The 23,373-nt window shown below is 29.7% G+C and overlaps 1 protein-coding gene and 1 long non-coding RNA gene across 2 annotated transcripts in view; one reads left to right on the top strand and one right to left on the bottom strand.

Annotated features, from left to right (window-relative positions):
* The window catches only part of LOC139427221 (uncharacterized), a 423,254-nt gene that overhangs the window by 77,790 nt on the left and 322,091 nt on the right, over nt 1-23,373 (bottom strand). The window lies entirely within an intron of this gene.
* The window catches only part of LOC107449501 (uncharacterized), a 75,459-nt gene that overhangs the window by 20,155 nt on the left and 31,931 nt on the right, over nt 1-23,373 (top strand). The window contains exon 2 of the mRNA XM_043049317.2: nt 13,040-15,446. Within this exon, the coding sequence (XP_042905251.1) occupies nt 13,040-15,446 (2,407 nt within the window). The remainder of the gene's footprint in view (nt 1-13,039; nt 15,447-23,373) is intronic.

Here is a 23,373-nt window from a genome sequence, read left to right as displayed (position 1 = left end):
TTGATGAATAAAGATAAATCATACCTTGGCACATGATTGAATTACATATTTGGAGAAAATGCAGTAAATATATCTTATCAGAGAAATATTGCTCATTAAATGCAATAGAATTTGCAAAAGAATTCAACTTGCATAAGTTGATACGGAAGAAATTAATAAATTGGCTACATTATCAGAAAATAAATTTTAATGTAATTTAATTTAATTTAACTAAAAGTCAGCTGTGAAAAGTTCAGTGAATTTAACTTGAGAGTCTTGAAAATAAAAATAGAACTCACTGGGATGAATGACATATCTGCTTTACTTTACTTTATTTAAAAACAACTGGGCACCTGGGCCGCGCAGCGGCCCCTATCCCATTCATCGTGAAACTACAACAATGAGGTAAAAACATTTTGAATATATGCAGTCGTTGTGGTAGCTTTACAATAATATTACCATGATTAGAGAAAATACAAACTTGAACTGAGATATTTACAGTAATTGCCATGAAAATATGTACAGAAAATATAACGTTGATTTGAAAAAATTACAACTTGAACAAAGATATTTACATTAATTGCCATTAATGACATATCTGAAAAAAGTGGTGAATTATATAAGCCTACGAATTGTTTGGAAATAGTGGTGGATAAAAATCTGCTAAATTGAATTTATTAAACTAAGAATTGCAATTAATAAACTACCACTTGAAAATATTTATTCGCTGTCCGGAGCAAGTTGGCCTCCCTGTGTATATAAATAAAACTATTTTTGTGTATTCTATATTGCATTAATTTCTTCAAATCATTTTAGAAGCGATAATAATATAAAAATATTAAAAATTTACTCGAATTATGTGTTTCTAATAATCCTGTCTTCGTCGGTCACCGGTGACCCTCATGGTATTGAATGTGTTAATTCTTATTTCATATATTATATATATATATATGCATAAACATTAAAATTTATTTCTTCCTACTTTAGCTGACGCAAAAAGTTTTATAGACTTTTCAAAATCAATTGTTTTTGCTGTTTCATTTTCAATAGAAGTTACTGCCAAAGTATTTAGTCTCCCTTGTGTCTTTGTAGATCTTAAATAGGTTTTTACAGCTTTTAATTCACTAGAAGAACGTTCATCACTTCCTACTGATAGTATTAACACAATTTTTAAACTTAACCACAAGTTTGAAAAAATTTCTTATAAGTTGTTCTTATGATTGAACATTATGTAATCAATTGGAGATACATTATCTTATTATTTCATTCTTATAATTGTTTGTACACGTTTAAATAATATTTTAAAGGTATTTTCTATTCAATATACGCTATTTTGTTACAAATTATCTTAAAAAAGGAAAAATGCCGTAACACAATTTATGGATTTTTAAACATTTTTATGCATTTATAAACTCCTTCTCTGATTCGACCATTCACTATAATACCTTTTAATGACTCACAAATTCACTACCATTTATTGGTGACTCGTTGCTAATAGATCTTTCTATCTGTTAAAGTACCGTTGTTAATATACCTTTCCTTCTAATCCACTTGTAATAAAATGTTTATGAAATATATATTATCTTTAAACTGGCCAATCAAATGAACTAAACATTGCCTAGCATAAAATATAATTACAAAAGAATGAACGGTCGTCATAGTAATAGGAAAATTTTAAATGATTATTGCTGTCTAGTATTTTTCGGGGAAGGTTAGATATTCTCTACCCAGACTAATATTGGTTTATAAAACTATATATAAAAATTGATAAATTTAAAAAAAAACTTACGAGTAACGGTAAATTACAACAATAGTAAATGTTTAATTAAATCAGGTAAATTGAGAAGTTATAGATTGCGCAATGAGCAAATAATACTTGTAGAGAAAAATAAGCCTTACTTTAGTTTCCCTGAAAACCTTTTATTAACTATTTTAAATGAAGAAAAATAAGTTACTTATTTTAAGATTGAATCGCTATTTCTCGTTATTTTATTTTTTATAACCGACGTTGAACAGCCGACCTAATTTTGAGTTTACGGCTCCCAATGTTCAACTCCGTAGTCTCGTGTGTTTTAACCCAATCCAGAAGACAAGTAACTCCTGGATTAGTACCCCTAAAGGTAGGATTTGTTATGGAAACATGGAGGGCTTTGTGACCCGACTTATTTAACGTGCACCAGTCACCGTTTACTACAAGGGGAGTTTTTGGCCGGCGGGGATTGAACCCACGACTTCTTGGACATGAGCCCAGTGTCCCACGTACCAGGCTATCCCAGCCCCTTTTTCTCGTTATTAACATAAAATTTATTAAGATCTAGATAATTATCAAATCTTAACTAATTATCTTGGTAATTATCCTTTCCGTCTTGTATGTAAATAGTTCCCTTAAAAACTCTGCTGAAATTTGGATGAAAACTTTAATTAAAATTTCCTTTTGAGACGAAATTTGACTATTTTCTCAATAAAATATTAAAGTTTATATCAAGAAATTCACATTTTATTAAAAGAGCATTTGACGCACAGGTTCACATGTACAATGCGGGGAAAAAAAATCGATTAACTTTTGATTTAATGATCTGATTTTAACGTACTATGACTCAATCTTAAAGGAAGAGACCTTAAAGATGCTAATTAGTGCATACGGTACTTTAAGTTATAAAATCAGACACAAAAACTATCGTCTCGGAATAAATATAACTTTTTTTCAATGGATTATGATGAATATGGTTCCTGATCCCCAAGATATAGGGGGTAACCGCAATTAAGTAAATAATGACTTGTAATGCTTTCCTAATTTTTTGGTCAGAAAAGCGGTAGAAAGTTTGTACCTCTTATTGTTAATTTTACTTTTTAGCGTATTTCACCAAAGTTTGAGAATTTTTAAAGCGATTTAAAAACATTTTAGCACTCAATTATAAAATTCGCAAAGTCAAAGATATTTCCATACAAAAAAAAAAAAATTATTCTAAAATTATAATTTTATTAATTTATTTCATAATAATCAATATAATTTTAAATTCTGAGGTATACCAAATTATACGTTATTTTAAAGAGTGTAATTTTGTATGGAAAAATACGAAATTTAAATTTGAACGAAATTGATCGAGTGAATTTAATTTTAAATATTTGGCTTTTTAAAAATTTAATTTCTGAGGAAGCTGCCCAAAAATTTTTAGATTAAAAAAAATAAATAAATAAAATGCATAAAAAAAACAAAGAAAGTCAAATATTGTAATAATGAATGACGCATTTTTTTTATCGCATGAGACATAAAAAAAATCCGCGATAAAAAAAAAATCATCATTTTTTTCTTATCCTTTAATAAAAAGTAAATTAAAGCAAGAAAAGAAATCTTCTCATTGCTTATCTAAATTACTAAGCAATGTTTCATTATTTTCCAAATTTTGCCTATTTTTATAAAACTAACAAGATATAATACACTAAGTAAAAAGAATGAATCCAGGATTAAATGAAAAGAGACCGAAATCATTCTCTAAGGTCCCTCCTCCCTCTGTTTTACTCTAGAATTAGCTCTGTGGGAATAATGGCGTGAAGTTTAAATAAAACTTCAACACAGAGAGCTTATAACCATAAAAAAAAGTTAATCGAAGAATATATAATTTTAAAACAATAAAAACCTATGAATATATTTTTTTTAAATAAACAATATTTTTAAAAAAGGAGGAAATCAATAATTTAGTGAACATTAAATCAGGGTCTCGCTCGACGCCCCCGTAACCTGGCGCTCCGGGCAATCTCCCGCCCTGGGTGTAGTCCCATTATTATTAGCTGGTCTCATTAGCTTCTGTATTGATATCCAACAAGATTTAATTGCAGTGATTTATATTAACTAACTATAAGACCAAAATTCTACCGGAGTAGTGGTCAAACTCATTTTAAATTTAAATTCAACTTTTGAAAAGCACACATTTTTTCAGCCAATTTAAACATAAGTATGAAAAGTGGCGAAACAATAGTTTTTTACTCCTTCTGAGCAATTCAATAGAAGTAAAGATTATGTATGTGCTTTACCTCATATCTAGGAAAAAAAACTGGTAAAAAAATAATAGCTGGAGGAGACATGACGACTATCAAGATAATATATAAATACTTGTATTATCAGGTCATAATTAAGAATGAGCTTATTAAATTCCTGACTAAAAACAGCTAAAAATGAAATTCAGCCCTATCTATGCTTCTTAATATAGTGTGGAAGACATTTCTTCAAAATAAATTCTTTAACCTTTTTTTGTGAAAATAAAGAATTGGGTTCAACATTATTTTAAGATGTCATATTATAAAATAGGAGAATTTGTTTAATTTTTGGAATTTATTTAGATGATACTAACCGACTTCTTATTAAGAACTAAATATTTCTCCGAAATATATAAAAGAAAAAACGTGATTTCATTATTTGCTTCCACCATTCAAAAATCGGTGTTTTTTAACCTGACCGCTCAAATATTATCTAAGCGTATTTTTGACACTCCCCTTTGGCAGCAAAAATAAGCGAATTGCGATAAAAGAACAGTAGCAAAATTGATGGAAAGCCATACCCACCAACTGTTTCGTTTTCTAAGAATGACTACCACGTAGTAGGAAATTAAAAAATTAATTTTAAAGTCAAAAATTAATTTTGATATAGCTTAAGAAAAACCTATTATCACGTAGTATAATAGGTTGATAAAAAAACTAGGGCAAAATTGAGGAAAAGGCATACCTACCAACTTTTTCGCCCTCTAAGAATGACTATCAAATCAACAATCAATTTTGTCACAGCTTAAGAAAAACCTAGTATCACGTAGTATAATAGGTTGATAAAAGAACAGGGGCAAAATTGAGGAAAAGGCATACTTACCAACTTTTTCGCCTTCTAAGAATGATCAAGTCACCAATCAATTTTGCCACAGCTTAAGAAAAACCTTGCATCACATAGTTATATAAACACTTAATATATAGATGGGTAAATAAAGCATTCGAAATGATCTACGAAGGGAAGTATCCCTTTAAAATCTTCCAAAAAAATCTATGTGAATTGTAATGATTGTCAAAAACTATTCGAAATGTAACATATCTGGAAATCAAAACTCGTAAAACTAAAGAAGTTAATATTTTCACATTTAAAATTTTCAGCAGTTAGGTGAAAAGTTAGTCCTGGGAACCTTGAATTTAATGTTCTAGATAATGCATGAAATTTACTCATTGTACATTGAGCAGAGATCAAATCATTTTCTATCTAGCAGAACATTCACCTAAGTTAAGCAATATTTTTACTACAGTAAAAACCGTGAAATAGTAAAAACCAGTTAGTTGAGCTTGAGTGAAACATCACTATTTTCAAATATCGAGAATTATATCACGATATATCGGGTTGTGAGGTGTTATTACACATGTCGGATATACGATGGACATAGAAAATATTAACACACTTATCGACAATAACAGATATCGAATACGATAAAAACAGAGGTATTATTGATAATGATAATAACAAGAGTATTATTAATAATAATAATTATCGAAAACGACATTATCAGGCTTCTCGAAAAATTTCATTGGAGTAATGAAAAGAAAAAGTTAATAATTTTAAACCTTTTTAATGTTAGAAAGCATTTAAGCCTTTCCGCACAGCAAATTTCGGTTCGTAATTTTAGTCAGATACAGCAACTATAACCATAGATATAGGTCATTAGATCCCGTAGGGACCTTTTAGCTCTCTCCCATGTGTTACTTTATCTTGAAGTTGTTTCAATCATGAATTATTTAAAACAAAATAAAAGAGATAAGAATTGATTTGTAAAATCATAAAATAGATCATTGAATATAACTTGTTAATATGCTGCGATTGCAGCACCACAAGGTGCACCTGCAGCGCAATTAAAATATTAGAGTGCGGTGATTAAATTCGACTGAAGAGCCACTGAACCCGATTGCAGCTCCAATAAAGTTATAATTAAAATCAACTGCAGCTCCATGCTCTTGTTGTGATATAATAGTTAACCTTGGCGGAGGTTTTAATTTTATTAATTTAAGTAAAATTATTTTAAAATTTCTTTCACAAAATCGCATTACATCTGAAAAAGTGAGCAAGTAGTCTAATTTTTTGGGTCCTCTTTGAACATTTCAACATCAGAGTTTTTTTTGAAATTAAAAGCTGTGCATTTTTGAGCTTTTTCATAAAATAATTATTAACTAAGTATTTTATATAACTAAGTATATTATTAATTAAGTAAGCTTGGAGCCAGGCATGGTACGTAGTCGCCAAAAGGAATCAGCTGGATGGCGTACACAGGATCGGCAACCTTGTATCTTCCCTTTGGTGACTACGCACCATGCCTGGCGCCACAAGCTAACTAACTATTATAATTAACCAAGTATTTTATATAACTAAGTATATTATAACTGACTAAGTATATCATATCTAAGTATATTAAAGCATACTAAGTATTTTGAAATGTGCTTTTTAATTTGTGTTTTAATTATTTTGTACCAGGTAGGGGAGGCATTTGTGATTATTGAACTTATGTACATTATGAATTTGCCACGTTTTTTTAAACATTTTTGAGTAGGGATCCAGTATGCATTTTAGTTTCTCGTAAGAGCAATGATTAGACATTACTTTCTGATATATATTTGAACTCTATATTGTTAGTGGTTTCTAAAAGGAAAGGTTTACAAGCAGAACATTTTACAGTTCAATGGTCTGTAATATAACCGGAAAGATCCGTCTGCGAAACCTCCTTTTACTGAAATAAAAAAAGGTTCTTTTATAAAAGAAAGTGATAGTATATCTAACAGACATATTATATATGTGCGCTAAAGAACATGTGTATACGCATACCCTCCAACTGCTACGGAATTTCCGTAGTTTCAGAAATCTTCTTTTCAGACGGTAGCAAAATTAATGTCTTAATATTTAAAAAAAATTAATTTTTGCGTAACTTGTCCACTATTACTTATAAAAGTGCAGGCCATATGGCTAGATTCTTAAGTTCTGATAAAAGTTTTATGAGATATCTATTTGCTTTAAAAATTTCTACTTTGGTTCGCTACCACTAGAAAGAATTATTTTCAAAATCCTCATAAGTTGGAGGGTATGTATACGTATTCAATCTTGTAACAAAAGTATCTGACAGAACTAAATGGTACATTATACATTTGAAGGTACCACCATACCACTTTTTTTTATGAAGGCATCCTAATCTAATGGGGCGGTTCGGACAGAATTTTCCATTAGACTTAATGTAAGGTGTTGTCAGATTGCACCTAACGGATCCTCTCCTATCACATAAAAATAATTATCGTTCATCGATATCGTCGATCGTTCATGGATAATTATCAAATACGATATTTTAGTGTCGATAAATTTCATTTGAATTACAAAAGTGTAATAAAAATACCAATTAAATTAAAAAAATGTCGGGGTATATTTTGAATACCTATATTTTTGGTTGATTTATCGTATTGTCGAGCACCAGTGAACCACAAACTCAAGTGTTACATAAATAGATAAAACCAGGAAGTATTCCTTTCCTGTCATATAAAAATGTTTACACACAACCTTAAAACTAGTTTTCCGCGGTTTTTACCTACCCTAATATGAGAAATAATTTATGCCGCGACTCAAAAACCTGAAATGTTTATGCCCGTTGTTTGCCACACTGAAAACTTCTGGTTACTGGGAGAAGGAAGATGCTTTTTCAACCTCTTGAGATAAATGATGAGAAAATTTTACGTTTAAATGACAACTGGTCTAAAAAGCAATTCGCTTCGCCTTTTGACTCATCTCTAAGAGGACGCCATATCACAGAAGAAAATTTTTCTCGTAAATCCTCTTTCACCTTCATTACTAATTTAAAATTTAAAGTGCAGAAAAAGTGAGTTCAGATAAACTTAGAGTAAGTCTTGAAGTTTCAAATACTGAAAAGAAAATTTTAAAATACAGTCAAACCCCGATATAGCGAGCCTTCAAGGGACTGAAATTCTAATTATCCTTCATTACTAATTTAAAATTCAAAGTGTAGAAAAAGTGAGTTCAGACAAACTTAGAGAAAGCCTTGAAGTTTCAAATACTGAAAAGAAAATTTTAAAATACAGTCAAACCCCGCTATAGCGAACCTTCAAGGGACTGAAATTCTCATTCTCTTTCATTACTAATTTAAAATTTAAAGTGTAGAGAAAGTGAGTTCAGACAAACTTAGAGTAAGCCTTGAAGTTTCAAATACTGAAAAGAAAATTTTAAAATATAGTCAAACCCCGCTATAGCGAGCCTTCAAGGGACTGAAATTCTCATTCTCCTTCATTACTAATTTAAAATTCAAAGTGTAGAAAAAGTGAGTTCAGACGAACTTAGAGTAAGCCTTGAAGTTTCAAATATTGAAAAGAAAATTTTAAAATACAGTCAAACCCCGCTATAGCGAACCTTCAAGGGACTGAAATTCTCATTCTCCTTCATTACTAATTTAAAATTTAAAGTGTGGAGAAAGTGAGTTCAGATAAACTTAGAGTAAGCCTTGAAGTTTCAAATACTGAAAAGAAAATTTTAAAATACAGTCAAACCCCGCTATAGCGAACCTTCAAGTGACTGAAATTCTCATTCTCCTTCATTACTAATTTAAAATTCAAAGTGTAGAAAAAGTGAGTTCAGACAAACTTAGAGTAAGCCTTGAAGTTTCAAATACTGAAAAGAAAATTTTAAAATACAGTCAAACCCCGCTATAGCGAACCTTCGAGGGACTGAAATTTCGGCCCACTATAACCGGGAGTTCACTATATCCGTTCTGCAAACAATTTTAACTAATGGTTCCGAACTCCTTCTTTTTATTATACATTATTTAAATAAATGATCAATATAATGAAATGACTGAAAAATAATACGTAGTAACAAAAAAAGTGTTAGCTTGCTTTTATTTTTTATTACTGTTCGTCTTGGATACAAAAAAAAATTAGTAATCTTTAGCTGATGCAGGGAAAAATTTGTCCATACATCTGCCTGGGTTGGCCTTTGCTTAGGGATGGAAAAGTGAGATAAAAGAAGAAAACCAGAAAAAATGCTTATCGCTACATTCCACTCCTATGGATGGTCTTAAAAATCAGTATAAGTATTTATTTTGAAGTACACATTTCAAAATTATTTTTAAAATATGAAGAAAAAATTCACTCGAAGACAGAAAAAAGTTCATTATATCCAACTTCCTCACTTTTTTAGTTCACTATATCCACAAAAAATAACATTATACGTGTATAGCAAGGCACGGGACGGAACATTCGTTCACTATATTCGGGAGTTCATTATAAACAGTGTTCACTATAGCAGGGTTTGACTGTATATAAATAAAAATAAATTATGATGACTTAGGATTACGCAACGGAGAAGTTCTTTTCTAATAATTTTCTTGCATTTTAATATTTTGAAGTATTTTTTTCTGCAATTAAAACTTTATGACTTACTCTAGGTTTGTCATAATTTTTTTCTCTCTTTTAAGTTATTAATGAAGGAGAAAGATAATTTGTGACAAAAAGTTTCTCCCGCCGTATGGCGTCCTCTTAAGTAACTCCCGGACAGTGTACTAGAGAACATACTTTAAGAATTTAAAGGGTTTTTAATAGGTTTCGGACTGTTGATCGGCAACTGTTGATTTTTTTTTTTTTTTTTTTGCAACAAGTTTATATCAAATTGTATTTTAAAATAAACTAGTTTTAAGCTCTTCCTTGGCATCGTTGAATCTTTGTGCTACAGATATCTAGAAATATTGTCTTAAGCAAACGAATGGCAAAAAGGGAAGAATTTTTCGCATGGTGGATTAACTTGGATGTTAAAAATTAACATTAGCTTAACTATTTCCCCTTTTACATAAAAGACCTGTCTTTAAAGTTGAATGCTAGCTAGTTTACTTAGAATGTAACTTATTCTATACATACTAGAGGGCCTCAACCTCTCACCTACTCTCGGAGCTGCTATCTTGGTTCCTTTTAGAATACTAAATCCACACTGAGTTATTTTGCACCTCATAGTTATATCCATGAGGACAGTTCACTCATTGTTGTCACCAACAATTACGCATCATCTAATTATATCCTTTCACTGTTGAAAGTTATACAGGATGAACTGCACAGGAATCGCAAACTTAGGTATCTGAAAATAATAAACAATGCTGATTAATGCTATGTCTAGCATAGGTAATACAACTATTAGATGCCTGCTTACCGCAAGTCAAGCTTATCAAACAAATAGAGAGAGTAGACTTCTAAATCTTTGAGTACGGAACTTTTATCAATAATTTAAATTATAAAAATAGATTAAAAAGATTTTAAATAACACTTGCATTCTGTCCCGTTGTATGCTTATGAGACACAATAACAATATTTAATAAATTAAAATCAACTTATTCATAAACTATTTCTGTTGAAAAAAAATACTAAATACAATTTCTAAGTATAAAATATCAAAATTGATAATTAGCAGCAGAGATTAAACGGATTCACAAAAATTTAACATAAAATATCACAATACTGTCTTTATAATAAAGCTTAAAACATTTTCTAAAAATATCAAATGATATCTGACCGCAGTTTTTATTGTTGATGAGCTAATAATAACAATCATAGTAAGTTCAACGTATTAAATCGAGTACAATTCCAAACACTTCATTTTTTCTCCCTTGCAAAAAAATTATAATATAATTTTTATTATATAATTTATTATAATAAAAATTAAAAATTATAAATTTATTAATGCTTATTCAAAACAAAAAATAATGAAGAAATTCAACAGCTTTTTTTATACATACGTTTATAAACAATTTTTATTTCAGTTAAAGACAAACAAATCAGCTTAGATTTGCTGGGAATTTAATTTCATTGGTAAGATGTATAGTCCAACAATAATGGATATTTTTTTGAACTCACTATGAATATACAAAATAATGGAAATACTTCTTTATTAATACTTTTTTTCATGTTTCTCCGGAAATAATAAGATAATCATTTTATAACTTCAGAAGTTTTTAGATCAAATGATTTCTCATGCATATCTATGAAGTTAAAAGCTTTTCGAGGTTTGACGGATCGACAATAAATTACAAACGAAAAATAATATTTTTGAGCACCCTATTCGAAAAACTGTAGCAAAAGATCAGTAACTTTTGACAGTTGTTTTGGTTATTGTATGCAATAATTAAACAAAATTTAGTAAGCCTAACTTAAATATTTGTAGAGGTATGGACATTTTTATGCTAATTTTATTGTCTTACGTTTTTTGCTATAACTTTACAAATATTCAATAAAAATAAACAAACTTTTGAAGCAATGTAAATTTAATTTCAAAATTATTGATTGAATATTTTTAAAAACTTCGTTTAAAACTTCGCAAGATATGTGAAATTAAAGTAGTTCTTTTGTACTGCGCATGCGCGAGGGAAAAGTTTGCACAAAAACTTTCTTAATTTTTTATTGAATCGTAATTGGCAACTAATAAAAAAATTAACATTTGAATATCCTAAAAATTTAAAAATTTCAAGCAATTTTCTAAATAGTTTTTGTACTTTTCAAGAAGAAAGTTCAAAATGATAAGGCGTATTCCACCTATTTCATTTTGTACTATTAAACAAAATGTATTGAAAATGACACCAATATTGTTGGGGATTATCCTCCATAAAAATTTCTTTTCTTTCTCCTGTTTTCTGTTATTAATACATCACATTTTAATGTGATGTATGAATGTTTATTGTAAGGCATTATCATTTGTTATTAAATTTTGTCTTATGATACAAAATAATATTTGTAATAAACACCTTACTATTTCGAGCTTTCTTTTAAAAAGTACGAAAACTACTTTCTACTTTCCTTACTACTTTTCTTCTTAACAACTTTTTAAATTCTTAAGAAATTACAATCGGACTTTCGGACTTAAGATGCCAAACACGATTCACTACAAAATTATGGGGAAAAAAAAAATTTTTTTTTCTACGCATGCCCAGTATAAACATTTTATCTGCTTAAAAAATTTCTGCTCTTAATCACTACTACGAAAAAAATAACTTCGTAAAAGCAGCAAATGTTGGAGGGTATGGTTGAATGTTTAGATTGTTAGCAAATAGAAATCAAACGAAATTATTTTATTTCACAACCGGAGTTGAACAGCCGACCCATTTCAGAGTCAACTAGTATCAATCTTCAACTTCGGAACCTCGCAATTTTGAACCCAGAAGGCAAGAGAAATCCTGGATCAAATATTGGGTGAAATTTGCCGAAGTGGAAGACTTTTTGACGGAACAAACCCACAGTTGCGTTACATGGAGAGAAAAAATCACGAAAACCTCCTGCGGTTAGCTCGACGGCTAAGCAACTCTAACCCCTGATCCGTCTACCACTGAGAATATTATATATCAGTATTGTGGTTGGTTTGAGTCGGGTGGGAATTAGTATCGAACGGTAAGTCACCTCATTGGGAGGTGAGCGATCTATCTCCAGGGGCATCACGTCAACGCCTCCTGCAACTGTAAGCCTCTGCATGGTTTCTTATAGGTAGTCCAATCAAACCCCTATTAAAGCAAACCATGTTATGAAAGAGTCATTTAATACAAAAACTGGTAAAAACACGAAAGTGGTAGCAAATATATGTCCAAAAATTTGTTTATTTTATGAATATGATTGGTTTGTCTTATTCACTTGTGAACCACTACAGATTCAATTCTCAAATATATATGATAAATTTCTCTAAATTACTTTTAAAATGCAACTTTCACCACTCATTTGCTCTTCTGGGATTTATTATTTATTCCCACTCAGATGAATTAGTTAGAGCACCTGGCGCGGCTGATGCTAAGATAACCACCGCATATGAGAGTATGAGTACTTTTAAAATAGAATTTAGGTCCATGCGCACAACTGGTTTACTTTTTTTTAAATAATCTGCGCAGACTATTTATAAAATACCGTGTGGAGGCTTTCTGATGTACTAAAAAAAAGTAAGTCAGTAGGAGCAGATGCCACGGCTCTTAATGAAAAACAAATTTTTTTTTTCTTCTAAAGATTAAAAATTGTCTTTTTTTCCTTACAGGAAGCACTTCCAGCCCATATCATGAACCAAGGAAAGAAGTTTTAACAGACTCATCACTGATGCCATCTCATCAAACAATCATTTATCCTTCTTCAGATGATATTCATTTTTTCTCTGATGACTTACAAACGCCTCATCTGCCGAGTACTTCCCTCACTTCTTTACAAAGTTTTAAAAATTTACATATTATGGAAACTAATAGTCAGGAAGAAGTAATTTCCACAAAAATGATTCCTTCATCTTATTTATATCCATATCAATCATCAATCACTCAAAATCAATCATCAATTTTACTAGAAGATTCATCTAATTTATTTAAAGATTTCATTAAAAAAGAGTATTTTGAACTCAATATTGAAAACGCTACACCAAATATAGTTAATGAAAATAGTATTTTCAATATCAATTCATCTGAAGCAACGGAATCTTTTTTCGAATATAGTTACCCACCTCACGCTGAAAGCCTTATTCTTACTATTCCGACATCGTTTTTTCAAGTTTTAAATGAAACAGTAAATTATAAATCATTTATCACACCGATTTATGTTTTGAGTTCGAATGTCTTATCGGCAATAAATTATACTTCTAAAACAGATTCTTTTACTTACATTGAAAATTTAACATCTGGCAACATTGTAGCTTCATCTTACATAATTTTAAGTGAAACTCTGAAACCAACAATGGATAAGTCTCAAATGCCTACAATAGATCCTGCTAAAACAGAAACTAACTTAGAAATTGATAAGATACTTGAAAGAAGTGATAATTTTGACGAAAGTTTAAATATTCCTCATGAAATTATTGATAATTCAAAAAAGAACAAATCTTCTAGGAATGAAGATCCTCAATTCGGAGATATATTAAGTGGTATAATTCATTTACTTGCTGGAAATGTACAGCTTTCTCGACCGAATAATTTCCCAACAAACCAAAAGTTTCTTCCACCAACTCGTATCAACAACAGAGGACCGTTAAGTTCTAGTAGCCGAACAGTTGTTGTATTTTCACAACCTAAAAATCCAATTCCCACAAAGCCTATTCGACCCTCAACAACTTACGGATCAAAACCAACTCGCCTTATAAATAAGCAAAGTCAATCTTTAAGAAATGAACCAGCGAAAATTCGGGAAAAACTACCATCAAATGTTCCATCAATTCATATTCATCAATCCAGTGGAAATAATGTACAACTTGCTCCGCAACATTTTGCGGGGGAAATTTTTACGCACAATGAAGCACCCTCAGTTCCTAAGAGACCAGATAATATAGGGAAGACACAAGATACCGGAGTTGAAAAAACATATTTCATATTTTCGGACGGTTCTTCCGTTATTGTATCTCCCTCTAAGCCTCAACCAATTAAAATGACAAGTATTAAACCAAATAATACATTTGAAGTACTTCTTGATGCAAGTTTAAACAACAATCAAAAATTACGCAGCAAAGTTCCTTCTGTTAAACTGAAAGATTCTAACCTATCTCATTCATCAACAATGCATGTTCCATTTGGTCCTATTACTGATTGGGTCCCTGTTTTTGAAAGGCCTACAGTCAAATCTAAATTTAACGATGAGATATCAATTATCACTAAACCAATAATTTTTGATATAACCGTAGGTAACTCTTTAAATAAGATGCCTTTTCCTACAAAAATATCAGACGTTGAAAGAGCCAATTCTCCTTCAACAATCCCTTTAAATAAAATACCTTTTCCGACAAAAATATCAGACGTTGAAAGAGCCAATCCTCCTTCAACAATCTCTTTAAATAAGATACCTTTTCCGACAAAAATATCAGACGTTGAAAGAGCCAATCCTCCTTCAACAAGTACACAATTACCTCAATCAAAACTTTTTTCCTCCTCTCAATCTACTAATAAACAAAATACACTAGAAAAAATTGTTTCAATTTCACAACCCAAAGAAATCTATTCATCCAGTATAATTACACCAGCTGAAAGTAACTTAATTTTACCAGAAACTTTTGCCTTCAAAACAACTCCAAGTTTGCCAAATGTAATTGTTGACGAAAGCTTGTTTTCCAATCATTTAAGCAAAGCAAAAACTGAAATTTCATCCAATATTAAAAGATCTTTTGCTAAATATGAATATGAAAAAGAGTCTAGTATCCAATTAACAGCAACATCACCAAAGACTGCTTCTGGAACATTTCTCGGTCGTCCAATAGTAATTCCCGTGGATATTGAAGAAGTTCGTCCGTATGTCGGGGCAGTGAATCCAATTAATCACCCAAATTATCCTCCAAATTTGTTACCACCCATTCAAGTTACTCGAGCTGGAGTAGCTGAAAATGACAGAAGTACTACCGCCTTATCAACAACACAATTCAAAACAACTCGTACACCTATAATTCGCAGTCCTCCATGGCTAAGACCAAATACAATTCGGTAAGTATTTTTTAATTCCTACCATATTTAAAATTTTATCAGCTAAAATATATTTTCCAATGATAACATGATTTATACTTCAATACTTGGTTCACTAAATTAGATTTACCAGGACTTTAATTTGCAGGCCTATAAATAATTCAGTCAAATGGTTAAAATACCTGGTAGGTATGCACGGTATTAGAAAATAAATTGAAAGACAGTAATGAAAAACGTTTTTCTCGTAGAACCATTTAAGTTTTGATTTGTAAGGCTAAATTTTAAATTATTTTACCCATCAAGATCAATCTATAGTTCATACATAAGTATAATTGATAAATTAGCTAGGCAATAATGTAGCAGAATAACTTTATTTTCAGAAAATTCTTAATACCTTAAGTCATAGGTCACCAAACTTTTTTGATCATCGACCCCTATATAATTTTTCGAAATCTCCATCGACCCCCATAAAAAGTAATTTTCTGTTAATTAAAGTAAAACTCTATTAGATACTGTGTTTGTTCATTTATTTTATGATTTTAAACATTTATTAAAGTAATAGTACATTGTGTAACAATAGTTTTATGAAAAATATATTAATATTGAAATTTAAATACCTTATTATTAAATAATAAGTAATTATGCATAAGTAGATATACTAAGTAAAGTAACTAAAGATTTACTGCTTCTTGATCAATGAGATGGGTGTGCCTGGCGTTTTTTTGCAAGCTTCGCTATATTGGGTTCAAAATTGGTCAATTTTAATCTTAAATCCCCTCGAAACTCCACATTTAATTTATTTCTGTACATAGTTAAGATTGAATTTACGTGACTGAAACCGGCTTCAACCATATAGGAACTTGGAAATGCTAGCATATATGGCTGAGCTATTTCGTAAAGTTTTACATATTTTCGCATTATATTTATATTTGTCCAAAATTTGCTTATTGTTAAAATTTTAAGAAGCGTCTTTGCTTCAAGATCCGATAATAATTCAGCAAACTCATCTTGTAGGTTGATGTCTACGTTTTCAATTTGAGCAGAAAATAGCGCAATAATCAAATCAGGGATGTCAATGCTTTCCAAATCAACAAAGCGCAGTTTAAAATCGTCGCTCAATTTTTGAAGATGATCTGCATATATTTCCAAGTCTTCTTCTTTTATTCCATCTGTCGCAGATTTGAGAAATACTGATAATCCTTACGTAGCAATGAAGATCTAAATAAATTTAATTTTACTTGGAAGCCTAACAGTATTGTTCGAGCTTCGATAATTGTTACATCTTTTCCTTGCAGCTTTGCTTGGACATCATTAAATTTTCCAAATAAGTCCGCTAAATAAAAAATATGGTTCATATTGTTTTGGAGTTCATCTCTCAGAACAGGGTTTATTTCGCTGAGAAATTCGGTCGTGGAGTCAAATAACTCAACGAGCCTTTGCAAGTATGCACCTCTAGACAACCATATAACTTCGGTGTGCAGAAGTATTTGGTTAAATAGCTCGCCGTTTTCTACACAAAGTTTGGAAAATATTCTTGATTTAAGAGGTTGGGCTTTAATTTTATTGATACACTTAACACAAAACTGTAAAGCTTTAGGTAACTCCGGACTCAAATATTTTGCTACTAAGTTGTTCCTATGCAACACACAATGAACAGTACGTATACCGGGCACTTTTTCTTTGAGAAATGTACCACCTGTGGCTACCGCTATTATATTTTCAAGCGGAATATCATATTTATTAATTTATTTAAATACTCTTGTAAACATCTAAAAATTGTCTCTCCTTCTCCATCAGTTTCAAAATATTTAGCAAATAAAAATTCATCAATGACTTGTCCTTTAATTTTACTGAAATATTTAACATACATCATAAGAATAGCAGAAACGCCAAAAACAGATTCATCAAGTTGAATAGAGAACTTGCAATTTTAAATACGTAAATACTTGTTTCACCCCAATAAATATACGTTTATTAATTTATGTTCTATAAAGAAATTGATATTAAGTCAATTATAAAAAATTTCACAAACTTAATTAAGTATGTGTAATTTGCGTATTAAGAACTGTTTTTTCTTCGACCCCCAATCTACCCTTTCGATTCGGATCGACCCCCACTTTTGTTAAATAGACCCCTGGGGGTCTATATAGACCACTTTGGCGACCTTTGCCTTAAGTAATGTCACTTTGCAATATCTTTTCAAAACACCATACAAGTTAGCAGCTATTTATATAAATGTTTAACTTATTTGTATAGATTATTATCAAAATATTTAAAATCTAATTTATTAAACAAAACAAAAAAATGTTCTATTAAAAATTTTGTTAGCACTTGGAATATTTCAGAAAAATCTTCCTCCTAAAACGGGAAAATTTTTCCCCAATGCATTTTCGAATATCTCTACTTGTTTTCCTACATAATTATGACTACATACAAGGGTTGGAGAAAAACATGGAAACATTTCTATATTAACTTTATGTAAACAATCTGCCGTTTCTCAGCGAATGTTTTGGAAGATTTTGCAAGGCAAAACTGTTAGCACAACATGAAAGATCATGCTTGAATAATTTAAAAAGTATTCTAACATAAAAGTTGCAATTTCATAGAAAAATTTCAAAATTGCTGGTATTAAAACTAGGAAGAAGTTATTAACTTCCTCTTTTCATTTTGGTCGATCCAAATCTTGTATAGGTAAAAATGACATCATTTCTGAAACTTCAAGCATGATATTTCAGACTGTGCCAACAGTTTTGCCATGTTAAAGTTTCCAAAACATTTGCTGTGAAAAAAAATATTGTTTACATAGAATTAGTATAGAAGTGTTTCCACAATTAATTGAGCTATTCAAACAATTGTATCTTTAAAGAAAATAACCAAAATATCGAATAAATATTAAATTAAAAAACATTTACAGATGTATGAATACTTTAAAATTGATTTGAATGTACAGTTTGATATTGAATACAGAGTTTGTAGTGTATGTTGTTTCCAACAGCTAGAAACAACATTACCAAAGATGCCAACTTGCTCCACTTAGTAATAAAAATACTTTCGCGTGGTAACGAAATTTACGTTATTTTTAGCTTAATATTTTTCATTTTAAGTGATTTTTCCGCCACTACATATCGACAATTCGAAGTGTCATATAAAATGTAATTTTATAGCAATTATCTCATGGTGACGCATTTAAAATGTAGATGTAATTATCCTTATTCTACTATTTAATTCGGTATCAATTTATTAGACCTTTTGCAGAGAGCGGAGCAGTTGGTATCCCTGCACGCGTCTTTATAATGGTAGTCTCAAATATCATAAATGATCTAGTTTCTTTCCTTCGCCTTAAAAGTATCCTAGCAGATAGTTTTTTTTTTATAGTTTTTTTTAAATTGGAACTCTTACTGCAGATACATTTTAAAGAGATTACTGCAGGCACTTTTTTAACAGATTACTGCAGATCCTTAATTAATCCACAGAAGAGTTGCAAGCTGCACAAAAAAATATTAAAAATGGTAACAATGATCTACAAAAATTAAAAAAGTGGTGACAAATGTTTTATCGTAAATTTTATCTACTTTAATTGGACGTCCATTTTAGGAATTAAGTTGTGTCACAGATATTTAATTTACTAATATTTTTAGTGATTGGTCAAAACATTTTGTTTCCTTCTCTGCCAGTTTTTCCTGGAATGTAGTTACCGTGTAAAACTAATTTTGGTTTTCTTCATGAGTTAAATAATAACTACCGAAACATATTTAGAATGGCTCAAAATGTGTATTCAGCTTAGACCGGACGTCTGTATTTTAAAAATTAATGTCTTTTAAAACTTGATTTTTCACAATATTTCATGATAAAATAGTTACCACTTGTTATATATGCTGTCTTCAGTGAGAGCTTCTGAGAGCTTCACCATTCAATATGTGAAAACCTTAGAAGACCTAAACGATTTAGACTAATTCCACTAATACAACTTTTCATATCAAATTCCTGCAAAAGGCTTTTGCATTAGGGAAAGACCTTGGGACAGTTTGAAAACAAAAACTAAAAATGTAAGTTATGTCTTACTGCATACAATTTAAAGAATCTATAAACACTTTAAAATTAGAAGTATTTTATTTTATAAGGGAGTAATAAATTATTCTTTACAACCTTACAAAGTATCCCAAGGTACAACATCATGTTGTAGGTCCAAATTTTAGATCCTATGGATTTCGAGAATTAATCAAAAGAGAGCAAAATCTATTAACAGTTTCAGAAATGCCTGATTTTCAACACATTAACTTTCCCCTTGTATACTGAATCAAGTTAAGATTGAAAGAATTGATAGAAGTAATTGAAATTTTATTTAAAACATTATAACTTTTAACCTATACCTGTTTACCTTTTTGACATAAATGCATTATACCATAAATGCATTATTGACATAAATGCATTTTTGACATAAATGCTTTTTGACGTAAATGCATTATACTTTTTGACATAAATACATAAATGCAGTGGCAAAAACTGGGACCTTAATATGCATTTAAGGTCCCAGTTTGCCACCTAATTGTAAATGTATATGCGTAAATGGGTCAAAAACTTTACATTTTATACATTAAATTATTTCAACTCTTTAAAATCATTAATTCCATTAATTTTCTTTTGATTTAGAGTAAACAAATGACTATGATCAAATGTATTGCTTGTCTATACAGCAATGTCTAACGCGTTAATATGCATAAGTAACGAACTTTCTATCCATAAAAAATTTTATAACTTTTGAACTATTACTAATTGACTTGGCTTTTAGTCGATAAAAAAATATATCGGAAATAATGTGTCACCACCCTTTAGCCGAGTTCAACCATAACCACTGAGAGTCAGGCTTCTCAGTAGGTTTCTGACGTCATCCTCGGAAGTGTTAGCGAACCATAAGATAACGCGATATTCAGATTTGTATTAAGAGAAAACTATAATAAATAGTTCAAATTTTTGAGAGAAGTAAAATATTTTTGCTTCAGCTAATTTAATAGCACTTAAATATTTTTAAGTGGTGAATTTTTAGCTTTTTATTAAAATAAATCAATGTTACTTATCAATCAATAAAATGAACATGTAGGACTGTTTGATGCTTTCCATGATGCAATATTATGTGCAATATGCAATATCATGATGCAATATATAGAAAATGATTTAATAAGATTTTTTTTTCTTTTAATTTTAAATCTGTATTCATCATAACTATTTTTAATATCAAAAGAATAAACCTTATTTAAGTGTATAATTTATTATTTTCTAATATGTAATCAAATATTAGATTTAATCATGTATTTGAAAATAAGAAATGATAGATTTAATAAGGAAACGAATTCGAGACAAATAAAAATATGTTATATCATGGCAGAAAAGTGACGAATAAAGAAATTATAATTTTATTGGCACAATCATGAATTTTTTATTTTAAAATAGGTTCTAAAGGATTCTTTCAGAATCGTATGATATACATTTAAATTCCAAGTGGAAATAATCTAAACATAAACACTGCCATTATTTACAAATAAACGACGCATATAATATTAAAATAGGACAAAATAATTTAGCTAAGTAATAACTATATAGTAATAATAATAAATAAGTAATAGTAATTTAGAAAAGTATTTCGATCCTTAAGATTGTAAAACTTTAAAATAGTATTTATTATTTTCAAAAATAAATAAACATTTTTTTTATTTCTTGTCGATTATTATAAAAAAGTAAAGTATTTCCAAATCGTAAGTTTTTCTAATATATAAATTAATTGATGACAATCTTTCTTATAAGATTTGTTAAAAAAAATATCCCAAAATAGAGATTTTTCTTGAAAATTATTAGTATATTATTCTAGAGTAGAAATTGTTCAATAATTAAAAAAATTACGCACTGTAAAAGACAAGAAAATATTGAATATTTTATGAACTACATTTTAAATTGTCTATAAGTTTTTGTCAAATCGTAATTTTTTTTTTAGAAAAAATTAAGATAGAAAAAATATAAAAGCATTTATTAAAATCTTCTTTCCTGTTTCTCAATAAGATACATCTCATTAATTAATATATTTTATGTAAGATACATTTCAATGAATATACATAGATATGTATAAACTAATATATTATTTTGTTAAAGCTCGTTTACATAAACTCTTCCAGATTTGTAAGATAAACATAAAAATGGGAATAAAATGAGAATAGCGCATTTAATCTGGAGCAAACTCAAAATTTATTCATACCATATGACGCATGAACAAGAGTTTCATAAATATTCATTTAAAATTATAACGTACAAAAATTAAAATGGTTTACAATTAATTAAATTTCTTTTTTATTAATATGATTTAATGCATCGGAGTTTTTTTGCTTTCAAGTATGAATATTTATGAAATTTTACTCATATGATCGTAAGCTATCGTTAAGAATAAATAAGTTTCAAGTGCCAATCAACATTGTTATTAATATGACATTTGATATTTGTTTATATATATATATATATATATATATAAAGAGAAAGAGAGAGATTGATAGATAGATAGATAGATATTTAAACAAGACAAATGAGGTTTAAATTTGCAGGCCTAAAAGTTTTGCAAAAGAGAAAAGTTTTGAGGGCCATCCTTGGTGGGATAAAAATAAATAATTCCTGGAGAAGACGATATAATACTGAACTGTATGAAATATACAGAGAGCCAGATATTGTGAAATTCATAAAAATAAATCGAATGAACTGGGCAGCTCACAATTTCAGAAGGAGTGATGACTCAAATTTAAAGAAAATCCTATTACACAAACTCCTAATGAACAGGAAAAGAGGTAGACCCAGGCTGAGATGGCTGGATTTAGTTGAGACTGATTTCCTTACTCTAAAGGAGAAAAACTGGCGAACAAGTGTCAAAAGTAGAGAGAAGTGGCTTCGAATTCAAAGGAAGGCACTGGCCCACCCTGGGCGGTCTAGCCAGATATGATGATTAAAAGTTTTGCAAAAGTACGAATGCTTTGCTAGTTTTAAATTCTAATATTTGCTAACAAATAAACAATACCTAAAACATTGTAATTCTTAAATACAACTTATTTCATTATATAATTAAATAGCTTATTATAAAATCTGCAAAAACGAATATTAAAATGTAAAAGATAAATAACACTTACTCGATCATCAGCAGTTATTTGATAACTGTCTCGTTTAATGGAATTAGTTTTAGTTTTATTTCCTCATTGTTTAGTTTTATTTCCTCAAAACTGATACTTTAGGCCCATTTCTGTAGTTCCCTTCACATTTTGAAGCTACACATGCATATGGCATTGTTAAAAGTTGTAAAATAATGCCATATATTGGCGGCTAATCTCTTCTCAACTATACACCACTGTTAGTGACGTCACTAAAAGACCTTGGTGATCTCAACGGCCTTATTTCTCGGTAGCTATGGTTCAACACCAATTAATTGAATGTAAACAACAGAAAACTATATCTGTTCCATTACACAAAAAAGGCACATATGATTATCAGTTACAACAATTAGTCGAGTCTTACTTTGGTCTGAGGCTTATAATTACGAAACAGTTATGTTCAAAAGAATATATTCCTAAAACTATTAATAATAAATTTGATTTGACTTTATTTTATATTATTTGATTAATCCTAAGAAATCCACAGGATCTTTGTTTGTCTGCATCGCAATTTACTGTACTATTTATCCCTAAAAGCTTTTGTAGTGACATGGTTTTTTGGACATTTAGCATAAAAAAAGAAAGAAAGGAAAGGAAATACATTGAAACAATGCGTCAGCCCCCCTCTCAGTAACTTCTGGATTGAGACAACAGCAGCTCATCGCGAGGGAAACTTCACTTAATAGTTTTAATAATTTTAATAGTTTTACCCCCTGAAAAATTTATGCTGAAAATTTTAATCAGAATTCACCCTACCCTAAAAACTGGCCCTT

The sequence above is a fragment of the Parasteatoda tepidariorum genome, chromosome X2 (assembly GCF_043381705.1).
Source record: "Parasteatoda tepidariorum isolate YZ-2023 chromosome X2, CAS_Ptep_4.0, whole genome shotgun sequence".
Taxonomy (NCBI): Eukaryota; Metazoa; Arthropoda; class Arachnida; order Araneae; family Theridiidae; genus Parasteatoda; species Parasteatoda tepidariorum.
Note: the sequence above shows the minus strand (reverse complement) of the source record. Positions and strands in the feature narration are given on the sequence as shown.